Source organism: Trichomycterus rosablanca, chromosome 2, assembly GCF_030014385.1.
Source record: "Trichomycterus rosablanca isolate fTriRos1 chromosome 2, fTriRos1.hap1, whole genome shotgun sequence".
NCBI classification, from domain to species: Eukaryota; Metazoa; Chordata; class Actinopteri; order Siluriformes; family Trichomycteridae; genus Trichomycterus; species Trichomycterus rosablanca.
In genome coordinates, this window is record NC_085989.1 from 35,450,434 (window position 1) to 35,471,045 (window position 20,612).

Genomic DNA, 20,612 nt, shown 5'->3' on the forward strand with positions numbered 1-20,612 from the left:
CAGCATTAACCTCTTCACCAATCTGAGCTACAGTAGCTTGTCTTTTGGATCGGATCACACAGGCCAGCCTTCGCTCCCCACATGCATCAGTGAGTCTTTGCCGCCCATGACCCTGTCACCGGTTTACCACTCTTCCTTCCTTGGACCACTTTTAATAGATACTGATTACTGTAGATCGGGAACACCCCACAGGAGCTGCAGTTTTGGAGATGCTCTGACCCAGTTGTCTAGCCATCACAATTTGGCCCTAGTCAAACTCGCTCAAATAGTTACGCTTGCCCATTTTTTTCTGCTTCTAACACAACAACTTTGAGGATAAAATGTTCACTTGCTGCCTAATAAATCCCAGCTACTGGCAGCAAGTGAACAGTGGATGAAGAGATAATCAATGTTATTCACTTCACCTGTCAGTGGTCATAATGTTATGCCTGGCCAGTGTATACATGGTTGCTTTATCTTCATCCAATTTATAATAATGACAGATTAATTTCTTTATAGTTTAAGATGGAAAAAGTCTGTGAGCGTTTGGTTTCCCAAATGTCAGATAATAAGATTTATGGAGCTGTGGGTTGTAAAGGTGCCCTGCCCAATAAACAAAAGTCAATTTGTGTCCACTATAAGTAAACCTAAACATAAGGGTTTTGACAGTTTCTTACCACAGCTGTCTGACTGCCAATTGTGTCTGTCAGACAGTGAGCCAGGTTGGTGGCACAGCTAATGTTTGAACTCGAATATAATTAAAATAAAATTATTATATTAGTGAAGATGCTTATGTTAGCTATCAAAATTTTTTTTATATATACAAACCCAGTTTAAAATAAGTCGGGACAGTACATAAACTGTATTTTACAGATATGTATTTATTACTGTTTATTATTTTTGGAAATCTATGTTAATTCTAATTCATTTAAAATCTATACTCTATAGAATCTTTGTGTAGTAGAGTTAATGCAGAAAACCTATATTGAACATGCATGACCTTTGATCCCTCAGCCTACACTGTGTTAAAAACAGACATACTACTGTACTGCATATATCCACATGGGCTCTGCCATAATTTCATTGCGCATTTACAAATGCAACTTAATATTCTACTGCACAAAGCAAAAGCCATCGATCATCATCAGTCAGCTCAAGCTCAAGCTCATTTCTTAGTAGAAATAGTGGAGGGAACGTGCAGATCTGTAAAGGGGGACACATGAATTTTAGAGCAAGATATGCTTTCATCCAGACTTTTTAAAGCCTGCTTGTTTCTGAAAGACAATGCCAAATCACATCCTGCATGTTACCACCGCAACATCATAGAAAGAGAGTGTATGTGATAGACTGGCCTGCCTGCAGTCCAGACCTTTTTTCTATATAAAAAAACACATTATGAAGCACATTAAGGGACAATTGAGACCCCAGGCTGTTGAGTAGCTGAAGCTGAATCAGAATCAGTGTGAAAGCACATTGCTTTTCTACTGTCTCTCAATGCAGTGCCTCTGGCAAAAAAAGAGGCAAGGAGGCAGGAAGATGCTCTATCCTAACTTGAACTGTCCTAACTTGAAACGTGTTCCAGCTATCAATTTTGGAATAAATGTATATATACAAAAACCAATAAAAATATTAGTTAACAATTAAATACAGGTCAAAACAGATATGCAAATCATTGCTGCCCATTTAGGTTCTACCAAAAAGCTTAAGTGTTCTTCTGTCAGGTCTTAATTAGAGATTAAAAAAGCAGGACAACACAGAATTAGTCAAGAAATGTCAGGATTTATTTTACAATTGAAAGACAAAAACAATATCTCTATGATTGAGTTGATGGGACATTTCACAATGGTATGATTAAAAACATTGAAATGCACTGAAACTTTTTGTTGTGCATTGCTCTTTTTATTTACGCATATCATGCATCTTCTGATGCATTCCATCATTTTATTTAGATTAACCACACTGGAGGACCGAAATGGCGAATGTTGGTGCTACTCTTCACATACCGTCTGCATATATATCTATTTACATAGTATTTCATTTTCCTTTACTATATATAAAATGACAATATAAAAGAATGCACACCATACAAAGCTGCTGCAACTGGCAAGATATGATGACGGAAGAAATGTACATGTACGTCGTTGCAGTTCATTTAAATATATGTGTACTGTATATAAGGATTTGATTAAGTCTTTACAAGTTGAAATCGAAGCAAACCTATAGAAAGAGAAAAGTTGGTACCAAAGCATACGTTTCCAAATTGCTACAGTTAAAAAATAATACTTAATAAAATCAACTGCCAATGAATATGTTAAAATTCCACACAAAACGTATCATTTGAATCAGTCAGTCAGCAATATCGCTTGAGGTTTAACAATGCAATGATTTTCACTCATCAATGTATGTGATGCAGGTGCAGTACTGTTGGTACGAGGCCAAATTTTAGGAATCTGAGCTCAAAACATTAAAATGCTCCTGCACATTTCAGTCAGGTCAGTCGTATTAGGAATTAAGGATGACCGTTTAAACTTTACTCTTGTTTTACTTCTTGTTTTCACGTGTTACATCCTAGTTTTGACCATGCTCATGGATACCATGCTGGTCTCATTCTCAATTCCACAAAGTAGAAACAGTGGAAGGTTTGTTAAAATCTGGAATCACAAAGAAGAACATGCACATAATCAGCACATATAAATACGATACAAAGTAAGATAGAAATCAACAGAGTGGAAAATGAAAAAAAGAAAAGACAGATGATGGTCCAGTCAGGCAGTTGCACAAAAAAGTTGAACTGATTTTGACGAAGGCTCAGTTCAGATGCAGTGCAGTACATTAATGTAGTGCAATGATTCTCGAGTCAGTCACTTCACTGCCGCTGACCTGCTCCATCACACCTTGTCTAACTTTTCTAGCTCGGAGACGAAAATTAAGTGGTCCTCGGGAGACTTGCCATGCGTTTTGCTGAGATGCAGCTTAACCGCATGCTTGCTGACAAAAGTCCTATTGCAGAGTTTGCACTGATAGATGGAATTAGAGTCCTCCTCATGCAAGCCGAGTGAGCTGAAGGTCTTATCCGTAATCATTTTCGTGACTGCTTGCTGCTCTCTCATAAGGTCTATCGATAACTTTGAGAGGTCCTTCAAACTGAACCCTAAATGCGATTCTAAGTGGCAAATGTACATAGAGGGAGTTCTGAACTGCGACGAGCAGTCACTGCACAAGAACAGAGGCTGGCCCGAGTCAATGTTCTTCAGGAACTTCGTTCCTCCTGTCCGCCTTAGCTGGTACTTCACGTTGGCCAGCCAGTGAGAGATGGTGGTCATTGAGAGACCTGTGAACTTACAGATATGTACACGCTCCTGAGGTCCCAGATCTGTTATGATGAACTTCCCTTCAGGAGTCTCGCGAAGGCTGGATGCAAACTGAGCCTGCAGAATCAAAAGATGCTGTGGATTCCAGTTAGACTGCCTTCCTTTCCTCTTTTGGACATGGGAGAAATCCTCGAGGGTGTCCTCAAAAGCACTGCCATCTGCCTCAGACTTTTCAGAAACAGAAGAAGGAGTCGACGACTTTGGTGTCAGGCGGCCTGTGAGGTTCTTTACCATGTCTGAGATGTCCATCAGGGCATTCTCTCGCAAAGGAGAAGACAGAGATTCCGATAAGTTAGACAAAATGGGTCGGGTACTGTTGGCGATAACGCTGTTGCTACTGTTACTCATGACAGTAGAGGAGCAGTTGTTTAGACGGCCGTTGCTGCTTTTTGATTTTGTCAAGTCCATCGGCTGGTCATCGCTGTCATAGCATCTATTGATGGGCTCAACTTGCTTAACCTGAGTGGCATTGTAAATGGGTTTCTCCATCATGTTGTTGCTGATTTTGTACAGCATTGCCAATGGATCTAGCAAAGGGCTGACAGTTTTGGAGGCCTTGCCCAGGTGAGTGTTCATGATCGATTGCAGTGCACTGAGATGGTTAACTAAAGGCTGTTCTGGTGAGTGGTCAGTGATGATTCCAAAACTGCTGCAGCCATTGCTGACCTGTGGTTTTGGGACATTTATGCCGTTTCTGTCAGGTGTATTAGCACGACTGTCATTCTGTCCACCGCCTTTATTAACTGACTCGGTCTCCTCTGTGGTGCCATTCTTAATAGGCCTGCTAAGGTCTGTTGGCTGAGGCAAGTCTTTTTTTTCCTTGGGTACAGGTGAAGGTGACTTGGTAGAGACATGTTTTGGGATACGGTCAATAACCTTTTCCTCCTTCTCTTTTTTTGTGACAATTTTTCCAGTCACTTTCTCCACCAGCTCCTCCATGGCTAAGACATTGTTCTTATGGTTTGGAGGTGGGGATGGGCTGCTCGGGGAATGGATGAGAGCACTGGTTTCACTTGACAGAGACTTCAAGTTGCTGGCACTAAAGGTAGGTTGCATTTTAACACTCTGGACAGCAGAGAGGGATTTCATTGTCCCTTGGAGCTGGTAGGCAGCATGGATGCTTGGATAACCACCCCATGTGGGGGTACCTGTCTGCGCCTTGCTGATTGCACTAGATACAGTATTTTCAAGTGACTTGAGGATATCGAGACCCCCTTTGGGCGTCTCCTCCAAATCTTCTTCTCTGAGATACTTATACTGGCCAGGTTTCTCAGGGTTCTCATTTTTTTCTGAAGGATCCTCTTTTTCCTCTTTAATCTTCTTGTCCAGTTCAAGGACTTCTTTCTTTTCCTCCAGTGACTCCTTCTTATCTTCAGCTACAGAGGAGTGTAATGGAGAGTCTGGTTGAGGCTTCATTGTTGGAACTGGTAGGCGTGTAGTGGTGGGGGGAAGAGGAATGGATTGGAATTTTTCCTCCACCACTGGGTCAAAGACCAACTGTTTTCCCTTCTTCGAGGCAGAGTTGGTGACTTTAAGAAAATGTCCTGTGACCATCATATGAGCCGTTAGCTGCTGTAAAGTGTCATGGGAGCTCCCGCACTCCATGCACTTGAGAATCTGGGCTTTTCGGGCCTCGAACTGCCAGGTGTAACTTGCGCCATTCTGGTAGCCATAGCGATTGTTAGCGGTTACGTAGGGGTTAGCAATCTTTGGGTCTTTGGTGGGTGTGGATTCTGTCAGTGGAACACCAGTTCTGCTAGTGATAGACTCGGGTGAGCATGGAGACACCAGTTCATGAAATGCTCGCTTTTTGGTAGAGGGAACCAGCTTTGAGGCAAGCGCTGGCATTGGTTCTTTGAGAGGCACTTTCTGGTAGTGTTTTGTTTTGATCATGTGGACACTCAGGTCTTGCAGGGATTCAAACGAGTGTCCACAATACATGCATTTCAGGACTTTCTGGGCATCCTCCTTGCCCTCCATCTCCATTAGGGACCGTTTCCGAGGTTTGGACCACTTCTTTCCCATGTCATCCTCTTGGTCTTTATTGTCATCACGGTAGTGGCCTGTTTCGTTCATGTGGACTGTCAGACCGACAAGTGTGTCATACGCTGCACTGCAGTCCTTGCATCTAAATTTACTGGCACCTGTAAAGACTGGCCCATACAGCTTATTGTTCTGCCGATACAGCTGGACAGTGCTGAACAGACTCGGTTCTGGAAGCAGATGGTACGGTGTGTGTTGTAAAGTTTTAGCAAGAGCAGCCTGGTGCCAATCATACGTTACACTTCCACTACTGGGACCGCTAACATTCCCATTGCTATTAGTGGTCAAAGTGGTGGCATTAGAAAACGCAGTGCTTGAGGTGGTGCTGGTTGTTGCACTAACAGTCACCGTGCTAATCCTGGTGCCTGCACTGCCGTTCGTGTTGTTTGCATGACTATTCATAGCACTATTGCTCCCCCTGTGGTTACTCGCAGTACTGTTGCTGTTGCCGCTAACCTGTTTGCTTTTCATAATGTCCCTCGCGATGCTAGACCAGGACGCATCTGAGATTAAATTTGCATAGGCGGCTTTCATCTTCGCCAGGCTGTCCTGGACGGAAAGACCGTTGTCCGTGTCTATGTCCTCGGCCTCGTCCTTCTCTTGGCCCTCTTTGGACGAGGTGCTTTTGAAGTCGGCCAGGTGATCGCTGGTGTCGCTGAGGGGCGAGCCGTAGCCAGCGTCTGGATTGGTGCCATTGCTGAGAGGGGAGTTCTGATAGCTCAGCTGCTCGCGTTGCTCCTCCTCCTCGTTACACAGGTACTCCGTGTCCTGGCCATCTAAGGAAAGGCCATCATCCTGCAGGTGCTCCTCATCGATCTTGGCTGCCTTCAGCTCGTCCTCAGGCACATAGGCTATAAAAACACAAGCAGAAATGAAGAAAAAAATGATGAGGAGGCATAAGAGAGAAGAAAAATGCAACTTTCAAAATGGATTTACATGTCTGTCGATGTTTGGAATCTTTTATGGCTTTGTTTGATGTATGAAATTCTCAAGTGTGTGTGCTTGCATGCCTACATAATGATCCCGAAAAGATTTCTTGTCAATAGTCCTGGCAGAGGACACAGGTTTGCAATTATAAAGTGGCAAACATCCATATCTTGACTATGATAGATAGTACCCTTCACTGCTGAGACTAACAAAGCTATCGAATATTACAGCTCAGCAAGGGTAAAAGAGAGTATGGATGAGCAAGAAAAATAAGTCCCCTTGAGGATGAAAACCAGGGACAACAGCAAAAAAACGAATTTTTTTTAAAAATGAGATCAGACAGGAGTTTGAAAAAATGCTTCACGGTGTGTCTGGGTGAAAATTAGAGAGCAATATCTTTTTGTACTGGACATTTATCATCTGAAAAATCACCATATAGCTCATACACGCTACAGAACTCATCGCTGCAGAGTCACTGGCAAGATTATCTTGTGTTAGGACTCTGCCTACCAGTGCCACCCAGAAACACTGCGTGCAATGCAAGAAAACATTGTGGACAGGGGGGCATTGAGTTGCAGAGAATTACACACTCATTTACTTATTTATTTGTTATCACACCTAGGAGCAATTTAGCATAATCCTAAACCTTAACCTAATCCTAGGGTTTGGGTTATGTTAAGGGCTATGTTAAATAACCCTAGGGTTTGGGTTAGGTTAAGGGCTATGCTAAATAAGCCTAGGGTTTGGGTTAGGTTAGGGGTTAGGTTTATCTTAAATAATCCTAGGGTTTGGGTTAAGTTAGGGGTTAGGTTTATCCTAAATAATCCTAGGGTTTGGGTTAGGTTAAGGGTTATGCCAAATAACCTTAGGGTTGAGCTCTGGGTTAGGTTGAGGGTTATGCTAAATAATCCTAGGGTTAGGGTTTGGGTTAGGTTAATGGTTAGGATTATGTGAAATAACTCTAGGGTTAGGGTTTGGGTTAGGTTAGGGTTAGGCTAAATAACCCTATGGTTAGGGTAGGGGTTATGGTTTTTGGGTTAGGGTTATGCTAAATAACTCTAGGGTTTGGGTTAGGTTAAGGGTTAGGGTTATGCTAAATAACCCTTGGGTTTGAGTTAGGGTTATGTTAAATTGTCCTAGGGTTTGGGTAAGGTTAAGGGTTAGGGTCATGCTAAATTGCCCCTAGGTGTGAGAATAAACATAACCTAGCCCTAACCTCACCAAAGAAAACATACAGTGGCCAGAGTTGAGGATCAACTTACAGTGCCACCCATTTGGTTCGGTGGGTTCAAACAATTGGTACTAGGTGAAAATCAGACTAGAGGGAAGTTTATCACAGGTATCAGCGGTAACTGGTCAGGGTCGTAGTAGGTACGAAATATCTCGAAAAAAGTGGCAGCACGGCAGAATAGACCCTGTACAGAGCACCATTTAATTCTTAAGCACCTCACATTTACACCTAGACATGCACAGAACAAACTCCACAAAGGCAGTAACCAGAACCTACTTTAAGTCGCCCTGCTCAAACATTAATCACTTAATTTAAATACAGCTTTCTAAACTCCACAGGTGACGTCCTCACAAATATACCTGCCGCATCTCAACAGCGCCCCGTTTACCAGCCAACTTGTCCTTCTACTGTATAAACAAAGTATGATTTCTCTGCCTCACTCTCTGCCTTGTAGTTAGAGGGCACAGACTGTGAGTGACTTTGATCCAGTTTCAGCAACACTGTGCAACTCAAGTCAGGTTTTTTCGGGGTAGGAGACTCGTGCGTGTGAGTTATTGCCAAAGATGCACTGCTGCACACAGCGGAGTTGGCAGCGGCAGTGGAAGTTCTTGCAGTGTGTCGTGCCGAAGCACGAGTGGAAATGACATGTCTTGTTGTCACGGTCCATGTTGTACTAAATCTCCGGGAGTCCAGCATGTGTGCGACTATATGTGCATGTGTGAGGTAAAAGAGACAGAGAGGGAGGCAAAGCAAGGTAGGCCTGCCTTAGTCTGCTCTCTACTGAGAAAAATAGATAAGGATGGCCATTATGGACTCAGATATATCCCAATACTTTCCACTAAGCAGGTGATGATGATGTGATTATTAATAAATCATAAATACAAAAATGTAAGTGTACTCATGTTAAAATATTAAAATTAAAGTGATGCTTAAATATTTATTCTTGTAGTCCTCACATTCTATAAAAATCTAAGATTTTAATACAGAAACATGACTTAAGTGCACTCCAGGGTTTGAATCCGCAATGGTGCTATCGGCCGATCGCGCATCTACATACAAACCCTATTGGCTATGTCTGAGAGGGATTGGATGGCTGAGGCCCTGCCATGGATTTCCGTCCTGTCCAGGGTGTTTTACTGCATTAGGCCTAGTGATTCTGGAAAAACCCTACCCACAGCAAACCTGACCAGGAAAAGCTGTGGTAAAACATGAAAATGTTGCAGCTGTAGCCTAGGGGTTAAGGTACTGGACCAGTAATCAGAAGGTTGCCGGGTAAAGCCCTACCACTGCCAGGTTGCCACTGTTGGGCCCTTGAGCAAGGCCCTTAACCCTCAATTGCTTAGATTGTATACTGTCACAACTGTAAATTGCTTTGAATAAATGCCGAACATGTAAATGCAATTACACCATTTTATTGTGGATATGGACTGATTTTCAAGTTTTTTTAAATTTTTTTTTTTTTATTAATTCTTACATTGTCTGATGTACCACTGCTTTATACTATCCAGGGCCGCAGTGGGTCCACACACACACACACACACACACACACACACACACACACACACCTAGGCAATTTGGTGGCTCCAGTTGACCTGACTGCATGTCTTTGGACTTTGGGAGGAAACCGGAGCTTCTGGAGAAAAAGACCCAGACTGCTCCACGTGGGAATCAAACCCAGGACCTTTGTTCTATGAGGCCAGTGTATTTTTTTAAATAATTTTATTACTTTTATAAATTTATTATTTTTATTTTGATTTATTTGTACATTATTTGTATTTTATTTATTATTATTATTTATTTATTTTAATTTCTTTATTTATTGAGCATTAGTGCTATTTTATTATCTGTGGAATAAAGTTAACTACAAGTTTGCTTCATTAAAAAAATAAATAAATAAAAAAATCCATAGTAGATCATTAATTAGAGACTGGGATTCGGTGCTGCGACTCACTTGACCCTCTATACATTCCATCCAATATAACTGACCTCAGCTTTTCCTATATTACTGATTAGCGATGCGCCTTCTCTGTTCTTTTGCTTTGTTTGGAAAAAAAAAACCAACATATACATAATTAAGAAAAAACTCTCTACTGCAATTAAATGTGGCATTGTAGAGGGTGAAGCTGGTAGAGTGGGTGCTACATAGCAACATGACTCCTGGGGATTTGGGTTTGATCAACACCTCTGGTTACTGTCTGTGAGAGTTATATTCTGATTATTCTGGTTTCTGTATTCAGTTGTGTGTGCCAGATGTGATTTTCTTTCTATTTCACTGCCACATTTTATCTCTGTGTATGTAAGACCTATCAAATATCCAGAACTAACTTCTGGCACCTTATAAATAGACACCATGAAAGAAATGCTTGATTAATCATGCACAATCCTATTACTACTAATACTTGAACGCTGAATCAATGTGGGAAAAAAATCCCCACTGTGATTTACATAAGGTCTTCAAGTTTGGGGTAAACAAATCATTAGAGCGTAGATTTAATGACCCAAGACCATTCTTTTATGGATTTACTTTTACTCATTGCTATGATTCGGCAGCATTTACTCTGTATCATTACGTACATCCGAATTAGAGACGTTGATGGCGCAAAAACCCAGGCGCAAAAACCCAGCGCTCAGAGATGTAAGGTTTCACATTCAAGAAACAAAAAGCTGTTTCTGTGTATTGAACACAGCATGAACAACGACAGAAAACAGAATAATAGCACACTGTCACAGCAGCCGGAGTGCGCGAGAGTGCGCGAGAGAAAGTGAGAGAGTGAGCGAGGTACATTACTTGTTTCATTTGCTTAATGAAAAGTGAATAAAGGACCAAGGGACCCAGATTTTAATGAGGAGCGGTTGGATTAAATTCCTGTTTTATCAGCTGGGTTCGATCTGTGGCAGGATATAAACAAAATGAGCGCTGAAAACACATCAAAGCACCTTCGCCTTGGGTGTATGTGTGTCTGGTGTGTGTATGTGTGTGTGTGCACAGTGTGTCCGGCTTCAGTGTTCTTCCTACACAGGAAGCAAAGTGGAAATAGGGGTTAAGGGGAGGGCTGATTGGTCTTATCAGCCATTTTACCCACTACACCACCACAGCAGCAGAAGGAGCCAGTACTGGTTCGGAATCCAGAGGAAAAGGGGAAATAAAGAAGTGGAGGAAGACGCTGAAGAGAAGAGAAGGAGACAGTCAGCGATCAGAGTTGAGAGCTAGCCTTTTTTATCTAAGCGAGCCACCAGCAGCTATCTGTCCTAGATGCCAGGATCCGTCTGAGGCGCACCAAGCAGATGTGCTGTCAGTTTGGAACAGTGTGCTACCGAGCATACTCTAATCAGACCGGACACCATACCTGATGTTTGTTAGCTGCCATTTATGGCAGCGCGAGAGGAGCCGTGCGGAGACGGAAGGAGCAGCTGCCGTTATCTAACATGTATTGTGTTTTCCGCAAACTATCTGTTTTTTTCATTAACCTCCACTAATAAGTGTCAGGTGTTTGATGTAGTCGAGATTAAAGCTTTATTGATACACTAAATGACCAAAAATATGTTGACATCCATTCTATTATCTGCCTGCGGAATTGTTTTAGTCAAGCTAATTGCTATCAAAAGTATAATCAAACATATGAAATAAACGTTTGGCAAAGGCTGTTTCCTGTCTTAGCATGCCTGTGAAAGTCCAAAAACGCATGGTTTGATGATTTTGCTCTGGATGAACTCCAAAATCCTGCACAGAACCCCCTAACTCGAGTCCAACCCAAACCCACTCCACCCTAGTACACCCTCTACTTAAACGGCTTCACAAAGGATTAGTGTATGTGTATTTGCATGTGTGCCAACTTAGTCAAAGTGGCATTTCTGAGCCTAGGTGCCTCAGACCCATGATCAAAGTTCCAGTTCATCCCAAATGTGTTAAACGTGGTTCATGTCAGGGCTCAGTGCAGGAGTTCCTTTACACCATACTTGTCAAACCACGTCTTTATGGATGGCCCTAGCTCTGCACAGGAAAGAGCCTTTCCCAAACTAATGCCACAAACATGTCAAACACAGTCATGGACAATTTCATTCACTTACTTTCTTAACCGCTTATCCAATCAGGGTCGCGAGGGGGTGCTGGAGCCTATCCCAGCTTTTTAATGGGCGCAAGGCACACAGTAACACCCTGGACAGGGCACCAGTCCATCGCAGGGCAGACCCACAAACACACACACACACCCATTCACCTATAGAGCAATTCAGTGTCTCCAAATAACCTGACTGCATGTCTTTGGACTGTGGGAGAAAACCGGAGCTCCTGCAGGAAACCCACGCAGACACGGGAAGAACATGCAAACTCCACACAGAAAGGACCCGGACCGCCCTGTCTGGGGATCAAACCCAGGATCTTCTTGCTGTGAGGCGACAGTGCTGCCCGTCATAGACAATTTAGTATCTCCAATTCACCTCACTTGCATGTCTTTTGACTGTGTGAGAAAACCGGAACTCCTGAAGGAAATCCATGCAGACACAGGAGAACATGCAAACTCCACACAGAAGGAACCGGAACACTCATTTGGTGGTATTGGTATCAGTCAGACCTACTGATCCAATACTGAAACCCTCTTGGTGACTGATTAGGCAGGATTGAGGACAATTTTGGTGTAAGATCAGGGTCAGGTCATTCCACCCTGCACATGTCTATAGCATTAAAAAATAATAATTAAATTAAATAAAGTAATAATAATATATAAATAAATCTAGCATCCACATGCTCTTCATGCATACAAATACCTGATTGGCTGTAACATTTTACAGTAATTTGCCTGTGATATTTTCATTAAACCAAGAGCTTGAACGAAAGCCACTATTGTAAATACACTATATGGCCGAAAGTATTTGGACACCTGATCATAAGCTTGTTGGACATCCCATTTAAAAAACAAATGGTTTTAAAATACATTGACCGCTACGTGATCCTTTCATCTATAACAACATTCACTATTCTGAGAAGGCTTCTCACAAGATTTAAATATGTCTATGGAAATCTGTGCCCATTTAGTCAAAAGAGAGTTTGTATGGCTGGGCACTGATGTCGGTCAAGTAAGCCTCAGTTGATGTTCCAGTTCATTCTGAAGCTGCCCAGTGAGGCCACTGGAGTTTGTCTTTACAGACCTTGTTTTGTGCATGTTTAAAAACACATGGTATTTAGAGTGACCTTTTCAGCTTTAACAACACCCACTCTTCTGAGTAGGCATTGCCAACACGCATATACCAAGTCTTAGATTGGCGCATCACTTATCAGCACATCAGAATTTGTATCTCATTAAAATCATATCAGAATATTCCAATCATTCAGGCCCTAATAGAGACTAATCCTTCATTTGAGCTCTCTTAATTGGCGTAACACCGCTGAAGGCCGGCTCTGAGCCGTCACGCTCAGCTTTAAACTTTCACCGATATCAATCCATCAGGCCCCGCTGAGAAATCAAGCGGCAGCGTAAACCAACAGCACTTATTGAAATAAACATTACAAACTGTCAAATAACTCAGTTATCGGAAATTGCAGCGAAAGCCATATTCGCCCAGAGAAGCCGAGCCTGGCTAATTCCCTCAAGTCGATGCAGCACTTACGACAGCTTATCACATTAAAACAACAAGAAAAGAGAACTTTCTTCTTTCACTATAATTACAGAGAGTTAGAGAGCGAGAGAGAGAGTGAGAGAGGGCGCATGTGTAAGAGAGAGTGGCATTCACAGGAAGATGGGCAGAATCTGACACTAAAACGAACGCTTCTCTTCAGCCTTTGACTACACGTGGCGTGTGACAAGCACGCATGTTGGCGTGTCACTGTCCGCGCATCAAGCCTTCAAGGCCCGACTTGGCAATTTTTTTTTCTTCCACCCCTTCCATCTGCGTCAAGGACCGGCAGACGATCGCAACGCCGCTCGCACTTAATAACCCAATCAGAAATTTGACTGCTGACATCTTTCATTGAGCTTCTGCTTTTAAGCGTCACGCCGAACAAAGAAAGAGGGATTAAAGGGGGAGGGGGGAAGGGGAGGCTTGTTGTGTTTGTCAATCATAAAAAAAAATGTATAAAAAAGCCCACATTGTACTGTCAACGTAAAACGACAGAATGTTCTCAGGAGTATATACAATTAAAAGAATAAGCATTTATTAAAAGAAAGAAAGAAAAAAAAACAGAAACGATTTATTTTCGAGGACTTTGGTGCTCAGGGTTAAAACATGAGCATGTCCTTATGATAAAATTGTTCAAAAAAATTTTAATAAGACCATATATAGTAGAAAAAAAATGGTTGTTATGGCGGCAACTCAAAGAAACAACTGTGACCATATTTCTTCCCTCATGAAGTAATACAGAATCAATAACATATTATTTAATCAGGGCCCACCTCTTAAACTCACCTCCCAAAACATGCAATAGGTGTATTGACTTCACTAAATTGCTTTTGGTGTAAGCAAGAGGAAACCTGAGCATTTGGAGGAAACGTATATAGACTGACATTCTCGTATCTATACCAGTACCTGATGGGCTGAACATTTCATAATCATTTGCCTGTAATATGTTCATTAAACCAAGAGCTTAAATAAAAGCTAAATACACTGGGTGCTCAGGTGGCGCATCAGTAAAAGACGCTAGCACACCAGAGCTGGGATTTCTAATGCATCGTATCGAATCTTAACTTTGCCATCCAGCTGGGCTGGGCAGCCACATGAACAACGATTGACTGTTGTTCACAGGGTTGGATAAGCCAGACCAGGGTTCCTTATAACTGGTGCAATTACGACCTCTGCTAGCTGACTGATGGCGCCTGCGCAGAGTTGGGTAATAATATGCTGATCTGCATATGAACTCGCCTTGTGCAGGTGAAAAGATGCAGTCGGTACTGCACACGTGTTGGAGGAGATATGTGTCAGTTGCGAAGCTCCTCAGTCAGCAGTGGAGGGTTGTATTGGTGGAGGTGAAGTGCGACACAATTGGATACGACTAGATTAGGGGAGACAATTGGGGGGAAAAATTCAGAGAAAAGATAAAAAATATATATATACTATATGGCCAAAAGTAATTGGACGCCTGACCATAAGCTTGTTGGACATGCCATTTCAAAAACAAACAATGTTAAAATAGAGTGACCTCTATGTGATCTTTTTATCTATAACCACACCCACTCTTTTGAGTAGGCTTCTCACAATACTTAAATATGTCTGTGGGAATTTGTGCCTATTCTGTCAAGAGTGTTTGTATGACTGGGCACTGATGTTGGTCAAGAAAGCCTTAATTGATGTTCCAGTTCATTTCAAAGCTGTTCACTAAGGCAGAAATCAGGGCTCTGTGCAGGCGACTGAGGATAAACTATCATGCTGGAACAGGAAAAAGCCGTCCCTAAACTGTTTCGGCAAAGCTGGAAACATAGACTTCTTTTATAAGTGATTTATTACACCTAAGAGCAATTGTTGTGGCTGAAACGCATGAATTCAGAAATTAGAAGGTGTGTCCCAATACTGTTTTTCAATATAGTTTATATGGTATTGACAGTGACGTTTTTTACTGTCTGTACTTTTTACTGTAATATTTTTTAACGTTATATAAACGTTATATATGCAAGTTTTTAAATTGACCAAATGCTCTTTACAACAACCACTACATACTAGAATCTAGAACAATCAAATTGCAAAGAGGCCTCCGGTGTATGTTGGCTTGTGGAGTGTGTCTGTGTGTTAGAATGAGTGTGTTTGTGTGTGTGTGTGTATGTGTGTGTGTGTGTGTGTGTGGCGAGGCCATCTGTGTCCAGAGTGGAGCTGTCACTGCGGCTGCCGAGACCTCACCGAGTTTGGACAGGTGACACAGCAACGGGACATGAGCAGGACATGAGCAGGTCACACACACACACACACACACACACAGAGATTTCACTGTCACAGCTAACAAAGATCAGCTACTGAATATGCCTATACACCACAGACTTTCATCCAAAGATCTAACACACACACACAGAATCACAAACATATGCCCATACTAGGGATGTCAATGATTAGCCAATGAACCGATAAGCAACAAAGTCCTCGTTGTTTGATTAATGCAGTCAGTTAAAAATGTCATTTAAATTTATTTCCAACAGCTGCCGCTTAATTCCAATTGAAAGCGCAGCTCCAGTCTGTACAGAGTGTCGATCTGAAACTTGCTCTTGCCCGCCGCATGCCAAATCTGTGTACATCTACACTGATCAACATTGAACGACAAAAATATTATGCATTAAAATTACAAACAGAAGCTATTTTGCATCACTGTGCTGTCTACCTGCATGTTAAACTTCACATCCATGTGTGTGTAATGATGTGGATATTTTGCATCGTGCTCCAGTATAAATGTAAAACTCTGCTTATCATCTTATAATAACAACACTAATGTTGTCGGGAAGAGCTTTAAGATTCTGACTGCATCCTAATTATGATTAACATGTTTAGTTAGCACTTAGAATGAACTGCCTCTTACTGTCTCTACCAAAAATCTACATTCTAAAAGCTGAATATTTTCTGCTTATTGTGTTTATGTTTATTTTAGTGTTCTACATCACTGCCATGTTACGCTTTATTTATTTAATTATTATATATAAATTTCATATTTTTTATTTATTTTTTGGTTAGTTACTTATTCATGTTGTTTATTTATTTATTATTTTATTTATTTATTTATTTAACTTATATATTTATTTTTTTGTATATTTATCCATATATTTTTTATTTATTTAATTGTATTTATTTTTATTTAATTTATTCATTTATTTATTTTATTTAGAATTTTTTAAATTTTTGTAAATATAATTATTTGTTGTTTTTATTTGTGTATTAATTTTTTATTTATTTAACTCAATTATGTATTTTGTTTTTATTTTGCATATTTATTTACTAATGTTTTTTTATTTATTTATTTTTATATATTTATTAATTAAATTATTTCATTTATTTATTTATTTTGCAGTGGTTCCAACACCACCTGGAAACACAGAGCGCTAGACATGAAACACAACCTGGACAGGGTGCCAATCATCAGTCACTCATGTCTTAGGGTGATTTAGAGATGCTCTCCAGCTACTTGCATGTTTTTGGAAGGTGGGAAAAAACAAAAGTCCATAAATAAAACCATGCAATTACATAAATGAGCTGAGGATCAAACCCTGGTTCTCAGGACCATGTTGATATTTTGCACCCACCAGGCAAACCAGGCAACCCTGAGAAAAACCCCTGTGGACACAGGGTAAATATGACAGCATAACCAGAGGCAAGGTTCAAACCAGATTCCTCAGGACCTTGGAGCTGCTCACCACTAGTTGCTATGATTTTAATATACATTCGTGAATCATGTTTTGTGAATTTCCTTTTTAATGAGATTCAGAATGTGTAAATGTACCAATAGAAGGTTTAAACAGGCACAAAGTCAGAAAAAATTTAAGGTGTTTTTGATTTTATTCATTTATTTTCACTCATTATTTGATCCTAGTCAGGGTCACAGTGAAAAACACTGGCACAAGTCAGAAATAGACGCTCAGATAGCACAGCAGTCCAATGGATTACCAATGGATAAAGTGAACAGAGGCGAGTGCCAAACTTAGTTTCTTATTAGATGTTCATTAAACATGTGCAATTTTTCATCTTCTCAAACTTGGTAGGAGAAAATGTAGAAAACACTCGGCCCGTGCATATGGCATGTATAATTCAGGATTCAGAACATATTACGCATCAGAGACAGAAAAGCGGACCGATGCTGACAGCACGCGTGGATGCAGATGCGGCGCGTACACCCTCGCCCTGCCTATCTCCTAACACAAGTGGCATCTTCCACCTTTCCACCCCTCCCCTTGCTTATTTATTTATTTTATTTAGCAGGAGAGGGGGCAATCACAGCAGTCATTTGCAGTACTAATGTCCAATTCAGGCTCTTCTCCGTCGACTGATTTAGCCGGTCAGAGTGGGTTTGAAGTGGCCGGCGCAGAGCCGCGCTGTTTAGCCGACATTTTAATGGGAAAACTGGCAAGTCTTATTTGGCCGGCCGATGTGGTTTGTCACTGGGTCTCCATTACATGCCACTCAGCTCTGATGCCTTTGGACAGGCCTGATCAAAGCGCATCATTTGACCTATGCGGCCCGCTGAAGTGGTGGAGCGAGAGAGATTGAGAACGAGAGGGAGAGAGAGCAGGAGGGGAAGAGAAAGGCGGAAGGCCAGGACACTGAAGCCTGTAAATAAAATGACATTATTATTTCCTCTGTCCTATCATGTAGAAAAGCCAATTATGGTAATGCTCAGCATGTCAGTGGAAATGCAGCAATCTCTTTCTGTCTCTCTCTCTCTCAGTGTTGTTATTCATTTTCTTTTGCACAGATGCTGTTTGATCCAGTCTGTTCCTGGCCTGCAGTGATCTGTTAGGTCTGCTGTAGAAACACTCCAACATCCAACATCTGGGAATCTGAACGCTCTTGATGTGACTGAAACAAGGGTTATTTAATCGAAACAACAATTAACACAGGTGATCAATTAACATGGTTGATTTAGCAATCTGCTTTGTCAATGAGGTTGAATGGTGCTGATGCTCATACAGTGTAGTGGGTGTTGTGCAGCGACATGGGTCCTGGGGACCTGGGTTCCATTCTTTAACGGTTATACGGATGATAGGGATTGATAATTAGTAATAAATAATCATTGATTTACATTTTCAGCACTTACAGTTGTGACAGTATACAAGCAATTGAGGGTGAGGAGCCTTGCTCAAGGGCCCAACAGTGGCAACCTGGCAGTGGTGGGGCTTAAACCCGGCAACCTTCTGATTACCGGACAGTACCTTAACCAATAAAGCGAGTGAATATAAGAGTGTGGGCAGTAGTAGCTCAGTGGTTAAGATGCTGAACTAGTAATCAGAAGGTTGCCATTTCAAGTCCCACATCTATCAAGCTGCCACTTTGGGGCCCTTGAGCAATGTCCAGGTTCAAGCCCCACATTTGCCAAGTTGCCACTGTTGGGCCCTGTCTGTTGGGGTGATATAATTAATAATTAACTAATTAACTAGTTATTAGTGAGTGAGTGTGGGCAGTGGTAGCTCAGTGGTTAAGATGCTGAACTAGTAATCAGAAGGTTAACAATTCAAGCCCCACATTTGCCAAGTCGCCACCGTTGGGCCCTGTCTGTGAGATTGATTGATTGATTGTAATTGATAATTAACTAGTTATTAGTGAGTGAGTGTGGGCAGTGGTAGCTCAGTGGTTAAGATGCTGAACTAGTAATCAGAAGGTTAACAATTCAAGCCTCACATTTGCCAAGTCGCCACCGTTGGGCCCTGTCTGTGAGATTGATTGTAATTGATAATTAACTAGTTATTAGTGAGTGAGTGTGGGCAGTGGTAGCTCCGTGGTTAAGATGCTGGACTAGTAATCAAAAGGTTGTTAGTTCAAGCCCCACATCTGTTGGGCCCTGTCTGTGGGGTTGATAGTAACTAATAATTAACTAATTGACTAATTATTAGTGAAAGAGGGTGGGCAGTGGTAGTTCAGTGGTTAAGATGCTGAACTAGCAATCAGAAAGTTCATAGTTCAAGCCCCACATCTGTCAAGTCGCCACTGTTGGGCCCTGTTTGTGGGGTTGGTTGTAACTAATAATTAACCAATTAACTAATTATTAGTGAGTGAGTGTGGGCAGTGTTAGCTCAGTGGTTAAGATGCTGAACTAGTAATCAGAAGGTTGCTAGTTCAAGCCCCAAATCTGCCAATCTGACACTGTTGGGTCCTTAAGCAAGGCCCAAGTTCAAGCCCCACAACTGCCAAGCTGCCACTGTCGGGCCCTGTCTGTGTGGTTGATAGTAATTGATAATTAACTAATTATTAGTGAGTGGTAGCTCAGTGGTTAAAATGCTGGACAAATAATCAGAAGGTTCCTAGTTCAAGCCCTACATCTGCCAAGCTGCCACTGTTGGGCCATTGAGCAAGGCCCAGGTTCAAGCCCCACATCTGCCAAGATGTCACTGTTGGGCCCTTGAGAAAGGCCCTTAACCCTCAATTGCTCAGATTGCATTGAACACAATTAATAAAAATGTAAACGCGTGAGTGAGTGATTGTGGGATTCATTGCTACAAGCTAACGCTCTGTCCTGGATGTTTCCAGATTAGGCAACACACACAAGCCTATATAAAATCATCCCTGAAGATAAAGGAATAAATAATTGATGATTTTTTTAATCTTTATTTGTTTACTGGTCAGTGGATGAATGTGTGATGTCCAGGAAAAGTTGGCCCCCGTCCAAGGATAGCCTCAAGACACATTGTAAACGTTACAATACAATGATTTAAAACTTTGACTACAATATAAAAAACTAAAATTCGACAAAAAACATACAGCTCAGCTGTCCGATAACCCATCCATCCGACTCCATGCTGGCCTGGCGTGGGAGGACAGCAGCCTGTGTCAGTTTCATACCCCTCTTAAAACACTTTCCCCTTTGTAAGCACTTTTTCCCCCTGCTTGCTCATAGCACCGTGTGAATGCTGATTAATGATTACGGCCTCCATTCGGAGCGCCGTCACTGATGAATGAACTGTTCGGAAGACTAACAAGCCTGCCGTTGGGATGGACAGATTTCAGGGGGCTTGGATCTCCGTCCCCCACGCCCCCCTCCTCCATTCCCCTGGCCCGACTTGAACCTCGCCAGCAGAAAGCCTTTACATCTTTCATCCTCTTGCACTCAACCCTTCGCTCTGAGAAGCGTCTTTGTCATGCGTCTGCGGGTTTTATTTTTTTTTCAGACGCTTTTCACCGCGAGCCACATTTAACTTTGTTACAGACTAAACAAAGGGAGGCTTTGAAGTGTAGACGTGTGTTTTACAGCGACCCGGCCCACCTCGAATCACCCAGCGGCACTGATCTGGGTTGCTGTGGATACGCTGGAGAGGTGTCTCTACATGAACCTCATCTACAAGCGAGCCTGATCCTGAGAGGCCGGCCGGAGAGGAACTGGACGCCATATTGCAGGATTACTCCAGGGTCTGGCACAACTGGTGCGACATTGAGCTCTAGGCTTTCTACAG

At 41.9% G+C, this 20,612-nt stretch overlaps 1 protein-coding gene across 1 annotated transcript in view; it reads right to left on the reverse strand.

Annotated features, from left to right (window-relative positions):
• Positions 1–1,758: 1,758 nt before the first annotated feature.
• Positions 1,759–20,612, reverse strand: part of tshz1 (teashirt zinc finger homeobox 1) — a 61,107-nt gene continuing 42,253 nt past the window's right edge. The window contains exon 2 of the mRNA XM_063014890.1: positions 1,759–6,244. Coding sequence (XP_062870960.1) covers positions 2,868–6,244 — 3,377 coding nt within the window. The 3' untranslated portion in view covers positions 1,759–2,867. The remainder of the gene's footprint in view (positions 6,245–20,612) is intronic.